The 15,086-nt window shown below is 36.9% G+C and overlaps 1 protein-coding gene across 2 annotated transcripts in view; it reads right to left on the reverse strand.

The window, feature by feature from the left end:
* Positions 1 to 15,086, reverse strand: part of LOC136030373 (RING finger and SPRY domain-containing protein 1-like) — a 227,843-nt gene that overhangs the window by 119,278 nt on the left and 93,479 nt on the right. For both annotated transcript variants that reach the window (XM_065709295.1, XM_065709296.1), the window contains exon 5: positions 6,812 to 6,878. In XM_065709295.1, coding sequence (XP_065565367.1) covers positions 6,812 to 6,878 — 67 coding nt within the window. The remainder of the gene's footprint in view (positions 1 to 6,811; positions 6,879 to 15,086) is intronic.

A 15,086-nucleotide genomic window follows, 5' to 3' on the forward strand; every position in this document is an offset into this window, starting at 1 on the left:
GTATAGGAAATAAAGTCAATAAGTTTATTTGAACTAATTTGATAGATATAAATTGCAGAGGCTGAGAAGTCTTTTGTCTAACGTATTGTAACGTGGACTACAGCTCGCTTTCACGTAATATTTCTCTCTATTTTGGACCATTATTCTCAGCAAGACGGTCCCGGAACACCTGTTTTCAGAGACTAAAACAATACTCTTAAATTCAACAAATCATAAAATTGATTTTTTTTCGGTAATTAAACATAGTTTTATTTTTCCAATGCCATTTCTTTATATTTTTCGATGGTTTCTTGTTCTAAGACAAAAATAACGCATGAGTCTTTATAGGTACGGTATGCTAATCTTGGCTTAGGTTTGACCATTTGGAACTTACGAAGCTCTGACAAAGCAAACATAGGCCTGTGCAAGTAGGAGATACATTATCTGGAAGGAGTGCTTGAATTAAAGATGTTATTTCAGGCCCGCTATTTATGGCTCTATTCCAGGTTGTAAACTGTACTAACTTTGCATGAACTACAGAGATCACTTAAAGATAACATCCACCTGGAATTGTTTTGAAGTAACTAAGGGCTTATAAGGGCATAATCTTCAAAAGATTCAATTGTACCCATCTTCATTTCACTCTCATACTATTTTCAATACGTTTCAATCTGATTGTAATACCAACAGTGACAATGTTGAAATTTTACCTCGCTAAAGAAGCCCATTACCTATTTCTAATTGCCCATTAACTGCTTTCGACCGTTCACTACAAAAGTAAATTCAAAGCTGCTTTTCTGTCGTTCCAGCTATGGCAGCATGAGCTAGAACGAAAAACCTAGTTGTGGCACTTCATATTAACCAAGTGACATATAGCGATCGCAAATTCTGTCGGTCTGTCAGTCGGTCCCGGTTTTGCTAGTTTAGGCACTTCTAGATAAGTTAGGATGACGAAATTTGGCAGGCGTATCAGAGACCAAACCAGATTAAATTAGGAGTAGTCGTTTCCCCAATTCGACATCTGAGGAGGAGAGGGAGGACGGATAATTTGAAAAAAATGAAAAAATGAGGTATTTTTATCTTACAAAGGGGTGATCCGATCTTAATGAAATTTGAATTATAGAAGGATATCGTGTATCAGAGCTCTTATTTTGAATCCCGACCGGATTTGGTGACATTGGGGGGAGTTGGAGGGGGAAACCTAAAATCTTGGAAAACGCTTAGAGTGGAGTGATCGGGTTGAAACTTGGTGGAAAACTAAGAAAAAGTCCCAGATCCGTGCTTGACACAACCGGAACGGATCTGTTCTCTTTGGGGGAGTTGGGGGGAGGGTTACTTTTGAAAAATTAGAAAAAATGAGGTATTTTTAACTTACGAAGAAGTGATCGGATCTTAATCAAATTTCATATTTAGAAGGATCTCGTAATTCAGATCTCTTATTTTAAACCCCAACCGGATCCAGCGTCACTGGGAGGAGTTGGGGGAGGGGGATCGGAAATCTTGGAAAAGACTTAGAGTGGAAAGGTAAAGATGAAACTTGGTGGGAAGAATAAGCCCAAGTACAAGATACATGACTGATAAGACCGGACTGGATCCACTCTCTCTGGGGGGGGTGGTAATTCAGAAAAATTAGAAAAAATGAGGTATTTGTAACTTACGAACGGGTAATCAGATCCTAATGTAATTTGATATTTAGAAGGATGTTGTGCTTCAGAGCTCTAATTTTAAATTCCGACCAGATCCAGTGACATTGGGAGGAGTTTGAGGGGGAAAACGTGAATATTGAGGTATCTTTATCTTACGAATGGTAACCGGATCTTAATGGAACTTGATGTATAGGAATATCGCATGTCTCAGATGCTCCATTTTCAATTCGAATTGGATCCAGGGACATCGGGGGTTGGAGGGGGGAAACAGAGATCTTGGAAACAGGAAATCTTAGAAAACACTTAGAGTAGAGAGATCGGGATGAAACTTGATGGGAAGAATAAGCACAAGTTCTAGATACGTGAGTGACCCAACTGGAACGGATCCGCTCTCTTTGAGGGAGTTGGGGGGGGGGTTAATTCGGAAAAATTAGAAAAATTAAGGTATTTTTTTAAGAACGGGTGACCAGATCCTAATGAAATTTGATATTTAGAACGAGCTCATGTCTCAGAGCTCTTGTTTTAATTTTCGACCAGAACTGGTGACTTTGGGGGGAGTTGGAGGGAGAAACCAGAAATCTTGGAAAACGCTTAGAATGGAGAGATCGGGATGAAACTTGTTGGGTAGAATAAGCAAATGTCGTAGATACGTGATTGACGTAACCGGAATGGATCCAATCTCTTTGGGGGAGTAAGGGGGGTCCACGTGTCTGGCACCTGTACAAATTAACTTGATAAAGTTGTTTCCCCCGATTCGACCATCCGGGGGGGAAGAAAGGTGAGAAAAAATTAGAAAAAAGAGGTATTTTTAACTTACGAGTGGGTGATCAGATCTTTATGAATTTTGATATTTAGAAGGACCTTGTGTCTCAGAACTCTTATTTTAAATCCCGACCGTCATTAAGCCTCTGATTTTACTTTTAAATCAATCTGTTGATTCTTAGAATTTCGCTAGAGCTATTTCCATATGAGCTCTCGGCTGTTGGCTCTTCCGACCTCGTCAGAGGTACCATATGAGTTCTTAGCTCTTATCTTTAGTAGCCTTTTGTCAAATTTGGAATGCACCCTATGTCAATGCGGCTTACTTAGTTGAACAGAGTAGGGACCGATGATAAGATAATGACTGCCTCATTTTCAGGGTAGAAACCAGACAGAAAAAAAATATATATACACCGCTCTTTATAGTTGTATTTCTTGGTATTTTTTATAATTATAATCCTTGCTTATATATTTTGCAGCAACGAGCAATTTGCATTTCACTTTATCAATAGATAGATAAAAGTGTCACCAGTCAATGCTAGCACTGGCACCCCAATTACATGCCGGACCTCTACCTGTTACTTTCCTCTTGGCAATGTATTCCCAGAAAAAAGAAAAGAGGATAAACAAAAGGGGTCTCTAAGAACCAGAGTTATACCCTACATCTGTTCCTCTGACCTCATGGGAATTCAGGACAAACAACTTTAAAAGTTTACTTGATTTAGGGGCATAATCTATGTAAGCAATAAAACAGAAATTTCTCCAGTTTCATTTTTTATTTTTCTTATCTTCTTATGAAAAAAACTTTTTGCAACTTTTTCACCAAGACAAAAGCAACGGCTGATTTTTTTTTCTAAGTTTTCTTTCTTCTAAAGGGGAGCAGAAGTTTTTTATGAGTCTCTTGAGGGGTTATTATCACCTAACAGAATAAAAGAACTCTACTACACAAGATTAGACTTGGAAAATTGCATCCATAATTTTCAAAACTTCATTCTATATGTCCTTTCAATTTTCTTTATACATGTTCTAGCGTTGAGACTAAAGCGATAGTAATAAATTGGCTAGGGCAAAGCAAAAATGCCACTATCAAGCTAAGAAAGAAATCGGCGAAGAGGTATATCTAAAATGCTAATTGAAGGTTTTTCAAACTTTATACACCCAAATAGAAGTGAAGCTTGTCGGACTAGAGTAAAAAAGAGGAGAAAACAAACCGCATCGCATATTGTTTCGGGAGAATCGAGGAAAATCGTTCCTCCTCTCTACACAAAATTCAAAGACTCCTTACCCCATTCCCTACGCAAAACGGCCATCGGAAATTCCTAGTTGATCACCCAGCCGTAAGACAAAAACAGGGTAGACTTACCAGCACTTTTGAGTTTTTCGTCCCACAAAAGCAAAATTTTATGAAAGTCGATATAGTCTTTAAAAAATTTTATCTCGGGCCCAAAACGATGATTTCAAAATCAGAAGGTCTGAGCCAGCAATAATCGATATTTGGTTTTGCAGCTTTGTTCCATCAATTCCACAGAGAGCGCAATAGCTGCCTAAGTAAAGAGCGAAGTGGGCACAATGTATTATTCAAATTTTTCCTAGTTTTTTTTTCACAAAGCCATCTCTTAGGGAAAGAGTTGTCGTAAGAACTTTGGAAGGGGCTCATTCGATTGGAAATTGAGCGTTCTATAGAGTCCTTTTTAAGAGTCAAAAGTGATTGGAGAGCAACCAGCCGACCTCCCACGCACCCTTCATCTCAAAAAGACATCCGAAAAAAATTTCAAGATCGCAATCTTCATCAGCATAGTTGAAAGGCCTAATAGCTATGTCTCAGGGGATGGTAATCCACCGGAAGGCCTTGGAATAAGGGCTGTATTTTATGCAATTCGCTCATTATTTATACATAGTATTTGTTATCGGGAGAGGAGAATGGTTGACCTTTTGTACAAAAAGGCCAAAAGCATTCAGGTAAATCTCTCAAGGAATGTTAAGGGGGGCATTGAACTAAATCAAAACACACTATCTGCATGCGGTCGTCAAAAGAGCGTATCTCAGGAGTGACTTAGAGCAATAATTTTGTACTTTCAGTAAATGATGAGGGTATAATCGATTGACCAAAATGCAAATATGTGCACGCTACTACTACTACTATCGCCATTACTCCTACTACTATTCCTACCACCAACACAACCACTACTGCAACTACAGCAACTATTTCTATTGTAACTACTACAAAGGCGAAGGATATTACGGTGAAAATTTCAGGAAACTCAGTGAGATGATGTTGAACTAAATCAACACACACCATGTGCATACCGGTTGTCAAAAGGTTGACCGGTTGACGGCGAGGTTGAACTAAATCAAAAAACACTATGTGCATACCGGTTGTCAAAAGGGCACATTTAATCAGAGGCTAAATGTTCTAATGCCCTTTTGAGGGTAGAGCATGATTATACGGCAGCCATCCCCACTTTGGTGCCTTTTTTGGCCCCAGGCGCCCCGTACAGCCCCCTATGGTATCAGACAAAACTTTTTAAAAGCCATTTTGTTCAGAGCAGTTCACAGTCACCTATGGTATCAGACAAAACTTTTTAAAAGCCATTTTGTTAAGAGTAGTTTCGAAGTCTAATGTGTATCTTCTAGAGGCAAACGCAACCCCACTACCCCAGGGGAAATGATCCTATATTCTCCTAATTACTTACTACTCACAAATAGTTTTTAGTCGAAAAGTCTGACTTGTTTGGTGTTGATTACCCCATCAGCTTAAAACTCTTATGGATTGTTCTCTGGACCAAGATTTTCCAGAGTTTCCCAAAGGCATACTCTTGAAACAACATGCGTACCAAAGAATTCAAAAGCCGTTATGTGCATCTGAATTTTCAAAATATTTTATCCCCAATATCCCAGGAATGGCCAAAGGGATCGAGTCGAAACTTTCAGAGAATGTTTACAGGGAGTGGAGTAAATGGACCTCAGATTTTGACGAGCGGGAGAGGTCAGAGGTAAGTTGAAAGATACTATGGGTCTCGGTTATCAAAATTGCACATTTACAATATCCCAGGAAGAACTTAGAACGATCATAAATTATTATTTGTCTGAGGGTGATTAATGAGTTAAGGTAACCGTTAGCGTAAAAAACGAATTATTGCACGACAACCTCCGTCCTATGCAAGATAATTCATCTAACTGATTTTTTTATCTCATTACTTTCGAATTCAAACCCTGCGAACACTACTGATTGAAGAGAGAAGGCTACTCGCAGCACTAGCAATTATTTTATTCTCAATGAAAATAAAAATATGAATCTATATATACTCCTTAGAATAGAATATATGTTTATTCTTAAGTCCTAATTCACAACGCTGACAAATGTCCCGATTACCGTTTTCAATAGGGAAATTTTTCAAATAAGAGTATGAGGCAAAAGACTAAGCCTTCCGTCTTGTCAGAAATGGCGACGCCACAAATTTTTTGTAGTTAATGTCATGCCCTCCTAGAACAATCTCTCTTAGACAACAGTCTAGACGCAAATCCTTAAGTTATACAAAGCAGAATCTGACAGATGTTAGAAGAATACTTGGAGAAGCAGAAATGAAGCGTTACTTATCCTTGCAAAACCAAAACAGCGACAATATATCTAAATTTTGCGTATTCTAATTTTAATAGTAGGAATGATATCTGTTCTAGGTGTGTCGACTAAATTTGTTATTGCATGGTAATGTTTTATCAGTTCTTTTAATCTATTGGTAGTTTCTGGCAAACAGCTGTCCATAAAAGCGACTAACAGCTGAACGATGTTACCTCCTCATCATATCAGAAGGATTAAATAAATAAATTACAAACGTATTGGGCATTCTTTTTTAATGTAGTCGTAACATATTTGTCGGGGAACTAAAAGAGGGTAGAAAACTTGGCAGCTTCAATAGGTCACAAATACAGGCTTAGGTACTCGTTTGACTGACATTGTATAAACACAAAACTGTAGGATAAATATGGTTCGATCCTAATTTTCTAGGGCTATACTGAAAGAAACGTTAAGATACCTAGATCAGGTTTTATGGATGAGAGATGGAAGGTGGCCAAAGATTGTACTTTTGACCATCCATTGGGGGCCAAAACAAATCAGGTCGTTCCCGGATGGGTAGGGAAGAAATCATAAGGAAGGAATTGAACTGAACTTAAAATTCATGGGAGGAGCAAAGGGTGAAATTTTGAACATCCTGGGGTTTAGGAGGAGCGTGCACAGCTGTGTTGGCATCATATTATTTAATGATATAGTGAGTTATAGAAGTGAGAACAGGTAAAATAGATTTTCTCTATTGGATAAAGATTTCATTGTTATGAAAGGGTGTTGGCAAATCAACACCCATGCATTGGGAAGAAAGAATATGCTTGTAATTAAATCACAAAGGACTTATTTAGGTAAAAAGACTTACTTGTTTTGGCAAATTTTTCAAGGGCTATGATCGAAAATAAAATAAGGTTAGGGCTGTTCCGAACATCCTAAAATAGAGAAGATATCAATTAGCATATGGGCATATAGTTGTCAGAGAAGTGCTTAAATTGTTTTTGTTCAGCACCTATTATTTGCATTTAACCCTGATGAATAAACATTGCATACACAGCGGGATAATAAGAAAGATAGTTAAGAAAAAATTAATTAACCAACTGATTACACTTTGGTGATAAATTATAGCTATCTAGAATCTAATAAAACAGCCCCCTCCCTTCTTTCCTTCCCAAAAAAGCCAAGATAGAGTTCAGAATTCTGAATTATCATTTTTTTTTTTTTTTTTATTTACAGTGGAAACGAAGTCCATTAACGAATACTTCTTATAAATCTGATCTGGTAAGGGGATACCAAGAACTTTAACTCTCCTACTTATCTTGAAAGAGGATACCATATTATTAAGAACATAATTTCAGAGTCACAAGAATACTTTAAGTTGTTTTAATCATTGACCATTTTAATGAAGTGTAGATGTCCAAAAAACCTACCGATTGAGCTCCCACACCTAAACGATACGCTTCGGGCCCAAGTAATGCAATAGATAAACTAAGATAAGAAAATAAAGGGGCGTAATATTAGTAAATAATGACAGGAATGTATACTGGGGGAGGGGGGTCTCCGGACCCATACCCCCCATAAATCTTAAGATTACTACAATCATGCGAATTATCTTGGGAAGTTTTGATACGAATTGGTAATTTCCACGCTATATTCGTACGTCTTCTACTCTCCTTTTCACCGTCCTTCGGAATGAAATTCTGTATGCGTAAGATGTTTTGCTATAAACTTCCAATTCGCAATAAAAAGTAATCTAATCGCAAGTGAGATTGATCATAGCATTAAACAATGCCGTCAACTAAAAAATCTCGATCATCCCAATTGCAATTCCAGTAGGCTTTTTCAGTAGACAAAGCTCATATAATGAGAAGAATGTCAGTTGCACAACTGTCTTGAAAGTACTGTGGACATGGTCAACAATAAATTTTGGAAAACCTTACTTTGCGGTCTCCAATTGCCTTCAAATGGCTCATAAAAATTTATAGACTATCCAAAATTCCATGACATATCAAACAGTTCGTGGTAACGAACTGTAGTAAGGAGCGACCCGGCTCAATAGTAACCGAAACTCTAAAAAATGGAATTTTGGTACCGATAGTTACATCAAAAGAATTGCATTTTAATGCTGATTTTAAATATATATGTTTCATCAAGATCAGTTATACCTATCGAAAGTTACGAGCCTGAGAAAATTTGCCTCATTTTAGAAAATAGGGGGAAACACCCCCTAAAAGTCATATAATCTTAACGATAATCACACCATCAGATTCATCGTATCAGAGAACCTTGTTGTAGAAGTTTCAAGCTCCTATCTACAAAAATGTGGAATTTCACATTTTTTGCCAGAAGACAGATCACGGATGCGTGTTTATTTGTTTTTTTTTTTGTTTTTTTTTCCAAGGGGTGATCGTATTGACTGAGTGGTCCTAGAATGTCGCGAGAGGGCTCATTCTAACGGAAATGAAAAGTTCTAGTGCCCTTTTTAAGTGACCAAAAAAATTGGAGGGCACCTAGGCCCTTTCCCACGCTCATTTTTTCCCAAAAGTCACCGGATCAAAATTCTGAGATAGCCATTTTATTCACCATAGTCTAAAAACCTAATAACTATGTCTTTAGGGACAACTTACTCCCACACAGTCCCAGTGGGAGGGGCTGCAAGTTACAAACTTTGACCTGTGTTTACATAGAGTAATGGTTACTGGGAAGTGTACAGTCGTTTTCAGGGGGACTTTTTGGCTTAGGGGGGAGAGTTGAGGGAAGGGGTTACGTCGGAGGTTATTTCCATGGATGAACTTTTCATTGGGGAAGAGAATTTCAATGAAGGGAGCGCGGGATTTTCTAGCATTATTTGAAAAAAAAATGAAAAAATAAATATGAAAAGTTTTTTCTACTGAAAGTAAGGAGCAGCATTAAAACTTAAAAAGAACAAAAATTATTACGCATATGAGGGGTTTACCTCCTCGTTATACCTCACTCTTTACGCTAAAGTATTTTTAGTAATTTCAACTATTTATTCTACGGCCTTTGTGATTCAGAGGTCATTCTTAAGGAATTGGGACATTTAAGCTTTAGTGTAAAGAGCAAGGTATCGACGAGGGTTGTACCCCCTCATATACGCAATAAAAACATACGAACATAGAAGTTCGTTACGTAAGTTAATTCGTAAGTTACATATAATATTTACAAATGAGAACGTTTGTAAAAAAAAATTAAAAGTTCTACTTGCCTTTTTAAGTAATCAACAAATTGGAGGGGAACTAGGCCTCCTCCTTCACTCCTTTTTTCTCAAAGTCTTCCGATAATTGCAATTAATTAATATGCAAATTTTATTTTAATTATTTGTGCGGAGAGCCAAGATCAAAATATACATTAATTCACAAACGTCCAGAAATTAAATAGAAAAAAAAAACAAGTTTTTTTAAATGAAAGTAAGGAGCAACATTAAAACTTAAAACGAACAGAAATTACTCCCTATGTGAAAGAGGTTTTTCCTCCTCAACGCCCCGCTCTTTACGCTAAAGTTTGACTCTTTCTCTTAACTCTATTTTTAAAACAGTAAGAAACTTTACCGTAAAGAGCGGGGCGTTGAGGAGGAAAATCCCCTTTCATATAAGGAGTAATTTCTGTTCGTTTTAAGTTTTAATGTTGCTCCTTACTTTCATTTAAAAAAACTTGTTTTTTTTTCTATTTAATCTACCAGCTCGGCCCTAGGATGAATGGATGATAGACTACCTATCAACAAGTGAAAAGAAATCATTTTTACACTAATCTGAAAAAGGCTTCAGCTTTGCCTCTCACTCAGACTGTATGTCTTGACTTTTTTTCCAATTAGCCATAGCTTGATTGCAACTTGATTTTAAGTCAAAATTTTTGGACATTTCAAACAGCTCATGGTAACGATCTGTAGTAAGGAGCGACCCGGCTCAATAGTAACCAAAACTCTAAAAGGTGGAATTTTGATATCAATAGCTACATCAAAAGAATCACATTTTAATGCTGATTTTAAATATATAATTTTAATCAAGTTTAGTCTTACTCATCAAAAGTTAGGATCCTGAGAAAATTTGCCTGATTTTAGAAAATAGGGGAAAACAACCCCTAAAAGTCATAGAATCTTAACGAAAATTACACCATCAGATTCAGCGTATCAGAGAACCCTACTGTAGAGGTTTCAAGCTCCTATCTACAAAAATGTGGAATTTTGTATTTTTTGCCAGAAGGCAGATCACGGATGCGTGTTTATTTGTTTGTTTTTTTTTTCTTTTTTCTTTTTCCCAGGGGTGATCGTATCGACCCGTGGGTCGTAGTCCCTGTGGGAGGGGCCACAAGTTACAAACTTTGACCAGTGCTTACATATAGTAATGGTTATTTGAAAGTGTACAGACGTTTTCAGGGGGATTTTTAGGTTGGGGGAGGAGTTGAGAAGAGGGGAATATGTTGACATTAAAACTTAAAACGAACGGAAATTACTTCGTATATGAAAGTAGATGCTTCCTCATCAACGCCCCGCTCTTTACGCTAAAGTTTTTTACTGTTTTAAAAAGTAGAGTTAAGAGAAAGAGTCAAACTTTAGCGTAAAGAGCGGGGCGTCGATGAAGAAGCATCTCCTTTCATATACGAAGTAATTTCTGTTCGTTTTAAGTTTAAATGTCGCTCTTCACTTTCCGTTAAAAAAACTAGTTTTCTTTTTATTTTCTGAAAAAGGCTTATGCCAGCTTTGCCTCTCACTCAGACTATCTATCTTGACTTTTCTTCAATTAGCCATGGCTTATAATTTATTCTTCACATGTTTTTAATTCAATTTTTTTGACTAAAATCAAGTTGGTGGACTGTGATGAAAAAGTAAAGAGACATGGCTAATTGGAGAAAACCCAAGACAGGTAGTCTGAGTGAGAGGCAAAGGTGGCATAAGCCTTTTTCAGAATTGTGTAAAAATGATGTCATTTCACTTGTTGGTAGATAGTCTATCATCCATCCATCCATCCTAAGGCACAAATATGGTAGATAGTCATGGAAAAAGGGTAATTCAAATAGTCTATGAGTTTCTATGAGTCATTGGAAGGCGATTGGAAAGCCAAGCTAAAAGGTTTTCAAAGATTTATAACAGACCATATCCACCCAGGAGGGAGGGGGGAGGCTACTCGGTTTTAGCCGTAAAAACGTAACAAAAATGAATGTAAACAAATTTTTGATCCGGTTTTAATATATCCTTTTTTTGTAATCCATTCCAAAAAAATACCCCCTGACCAAAAATCCTGGATGCGCCTTTGACATCAACAATATTTTGGACATAATTAAAATAAAAACGGAAACATCCACTTTTAAATTGATGTTGTCTTATTTGAGCATATTTATTAACTAAATTTTCCGAAAGCGGAAGCTATTTTTGCCTCGGTCGTACGCTGTTAATAGCATTCCATTTTCATTAGCAAAAAACGGTTCTCCATAACCAGACAAAAGAAGCTGCAATATTCCCATGGGTGCTATAATTTCATATGAATCTTTTTTCGGAACAAAAAGTTTGGTTTAGCTAGATAAAGTCCATTTAGAATGGGTAATACAGAAAGTATCACGGTTTACGAAATTAAGAGGCATACGCCACTTCCGTACACTAAATACACTGGATCCACTTATCATCTCTCCGATCAATGGAAAACAAATTTCCAAAAGACAGGAAGTTTCGCCTATAGGCCTAACGTCATGTCTTCTTTTTTTTTGCGATGGGGGTTAAAGAACTATCCTTGTTATGAAGCTTTTCAACAACCCGCACATGCAACAAAAATTTCTGGGAACGCAAGTTTCTTTTCTCCACAAAAGTGATAGTGTTGAGATTTTCCCTACGCATTTTTCGTTCAGTCTCTTCACCCGTAAAAAACTTTGAGAATGAAGTTTTCATCCCAGAATAATTTTGACCATGTGTAGAGGGTTAAAAAACGCTCTTTGCTGTGAAAATGACCATTTTTAACAAGAAGCAAACGCAGCGCATTTCCTGGGAAAGCAAGGTTTTTTTTCACAGCTTCTTCCCCTCCCTATGCATTTTTCGTTCAATCTCTTCACCCGTAAAACACTTTGAGAATGAAGTTTTTACCCCAGGAAAATTTTGACAATGCGTTGAGGGTTGAAAAAAGCTCCTTGCTATGAAAATGACCATTTTTAACAAGAAGCAAACGTCCAAACGTCCAATCAAACGTCCAAAATTTTAACATCCAAACAAAATCTTGAGAAACTATTTTTTTAGCTTTGTTGAAAGATGCAGTAATTAAGCTTTTGGGGGCGTCACCTCCCCCTCCCCCCAAAGACCTCGTGCCAAAACTATAAGTTTGGAGATTATGAGTCTTTCAAGGAATAATGAGGTGATTGTTGAACTAAATCAAAGCGTGTAATGCGTATATGGGCTGTCAAAAGGGGTAACTCAGGAAGGAATGAATATATTAATTTGGTACTTTCAGGAAATGATAAGGGAGATGATTATTTGACCAAAAAGGCAAAATTTGCAAGCTACTACTACTACAACTACCACTGCTTCTACGGCTACCACAACTACTACTACTACTACCACTGCTATCACTAAAACTACGACTTCAGTAGCGGGTACTACTAAGGCTAAGGATATTGAAATAAAAATCTGGGAAAGTGTTGAGGGGAAACGTTGAACTAAATCAAAGTATTTTATGTGCATACAGATTACTGATACAAGCGTTTCAGCAATATTTTTAGAAAAGATTATTGTATCAAAAGGAAATTTAAAGGGTATCATGAGTGTGATATTCAATTGACCAAAAGGCGAAATGTAGGCCCTACCTGCTACTACTGCTATCAATACTGCTGCTACTAGTGTCACTACTATCAGTAATAATACACTGTTACTGCTACTACTCTTCCTACTACTACCAATACTACTATGATACTAGTAGAATTAAGGCTAAGCGTATGAAGTTGAAAATTTGGCAGAATATTTAGGGGGAGTATGAACTAATCAAGAAAAACTGTGCATGCAAATTGCAAAAAGGGTGTATCTCAAGAATGGATTTGGGTATTATGTTGTAACTTTCAGAGAACTTTCAGGGGAAAGTCAATTGGCAAAAACGTAATAATATGCATGTCACTACTAGCACTACTACCACTGCTACTTTTACTAATATTACTACTACTACTACTAAATTACTCCAACTACTACTTCGATTGCAACAACTTGTGACGCTTAGAGCAATAAGATGAAAAGGGCGTCAAAAGGGGTAAAAAAAAAAAAAAAAATCAAATCAGAAACATTTTTGGAACGGCTTCCTGTGCCAAGGTGAAACTTCCGGGGCATCATGAAAATGAGATTCAACTAACCAAAAGGCAAGTTGTACATGCTACTAGCACTATTAATACTGCTGCTACTACTGCTACTACTACTACTACTAATACAACATTAACACTGCAACTACTTTTCTTACTACTAACGCAACTACTGTGACACTAGTGCTATTAAGAATAATTCTATGAAGGTAAAGTTTAAGAGAATATTGATGGCAAATTCAAACTAACAAAAGACACTATGTGCATTTAAATTGTCAAAAGAGCGTAGTCTAAGAATTGATTTGTGTATTAAGCTTGAACATCGGGTGTTAAAGGAGATGTTGAAAAAAAAAACAACAAAGGTGATAAGTGCATACTGCTAATAATGCTACTACTGCCAATCGAACTATTGATAATACACAAGCTAAGGGTATTAAAATGAAGTTTTCAAGGAATATTTAGAGAAACTGAATCAAAAAGAACTATGATCATGGAGAATGTCAAAAGGTTGATAAAGCAATTCACAATGACAGCTTACATTATTAGATTAGACCTTTCAGGGTAAGTTGTGGTGGATTTTGAACTAGCCAGAAAACACTAAGCGCGTACTTTTAATACTACTTCTACGATCACTGTAACTAACGACGCTAAGGAAAATAAGCTGTAATCTTTAGAGAACGCTTAGGTGGAGTTAAATTAAACGAAAAAATCATATACATGCCAGTATTAAAATGGCATATAAACAATATCACTGGCAGCATTGCTCTATTCCAACTAGTAAGCTGTTTGATATTTTAAAGGAGCTAATTTAATTGGAAATTAACAGTTCTGGTCTCTTTTTAAGAGTCAAAAGTGATCGGAGGGCAATCAGCTTTCCAATTCTGCTTCCCCGAAAAAGACTATGTCAATCTAAAACGAACAGAAATTAATTGAAAAAAAACTTTTTACACAAAATATGTTTTTCTAGGAAAAGTGAAGAGCTCCATTAAATCAAAATGAGCAAAAATATAATCTAGCCCTAGACGGTTGGCCGAAAAGGACAATCGTCGGCAATCTGTCATCCTTCATCTGCAGAAAGTGGCCTAGCCATCTCAACCTCTCTATCATTATAGATCTATAAAGCGGGATTGAACCAGATTTTTCGTACAGCCTACTGTTTGAAATACGGTGAGTCAGCCGGGTACCAAGAAAAATCCGTAGACAAATTCTCTTGAAAACATCTAGTAAATTTTCATCCGCTTTTCGGAGCGCCCATGCTTCAGAGCCATATTTGACCACTGTCATGACTGTAACTTCCAATATTCTAATCTTGATTTACCGACTTATCTTCCTATTCTTTCAAACTTTTTTGAACTGTGAAAAACACCCTCAGCCTTAGCTATTCTACTTTTAACATATTAACTGCTCCCCCCGTCTTTACTAATAATACTACCAAGGTAAGTGAAGCTGCCCACCTGATCAATCTTTTCGTTACCTAACGTCACCTTTTCATCTTCACTTTTTCCCAGCCTTATTGACTTAGTCTTCTTAACATTAATTTTCAAACCTATTCTAGCACCCTGAACTCGCAAAACCTCTAAAATCTCTCGCAAAAGTTCATTCATTTGGTTCACACTTTCATCCAGGATGTTTAAATCATCGGCGTAATCCAGAAGAGGTTTTCCTCCTTATTTAATTCCGTGTCTCCCATTAACCTTTCCTGTGCTCCTTAAGACAAGGTCCATCAAAATGATCCATATAAAGGGGGATATAACACAATCCTTCTTAACTCCTGATGTAATACAAAACCAGCTGCTAACTTCATTTCCTACCTTAACCGCAGCAGTGTTATTCTCGTACATACCACCAATCACATTAATGTA

Source organism: Artemia franciscana, chromosome 8, assembly GCF_032884065.1.
Source record: "Artemia franciscana chromosome 8, ASM3288406v1, whole genome shotgun sequence".
Lineage (NCBI taxonomy): Eukaryota > Metazoa > Arthropoda > Branchiopoda > Anostraca > Artemiidae > Artemia > Artemia franciscana.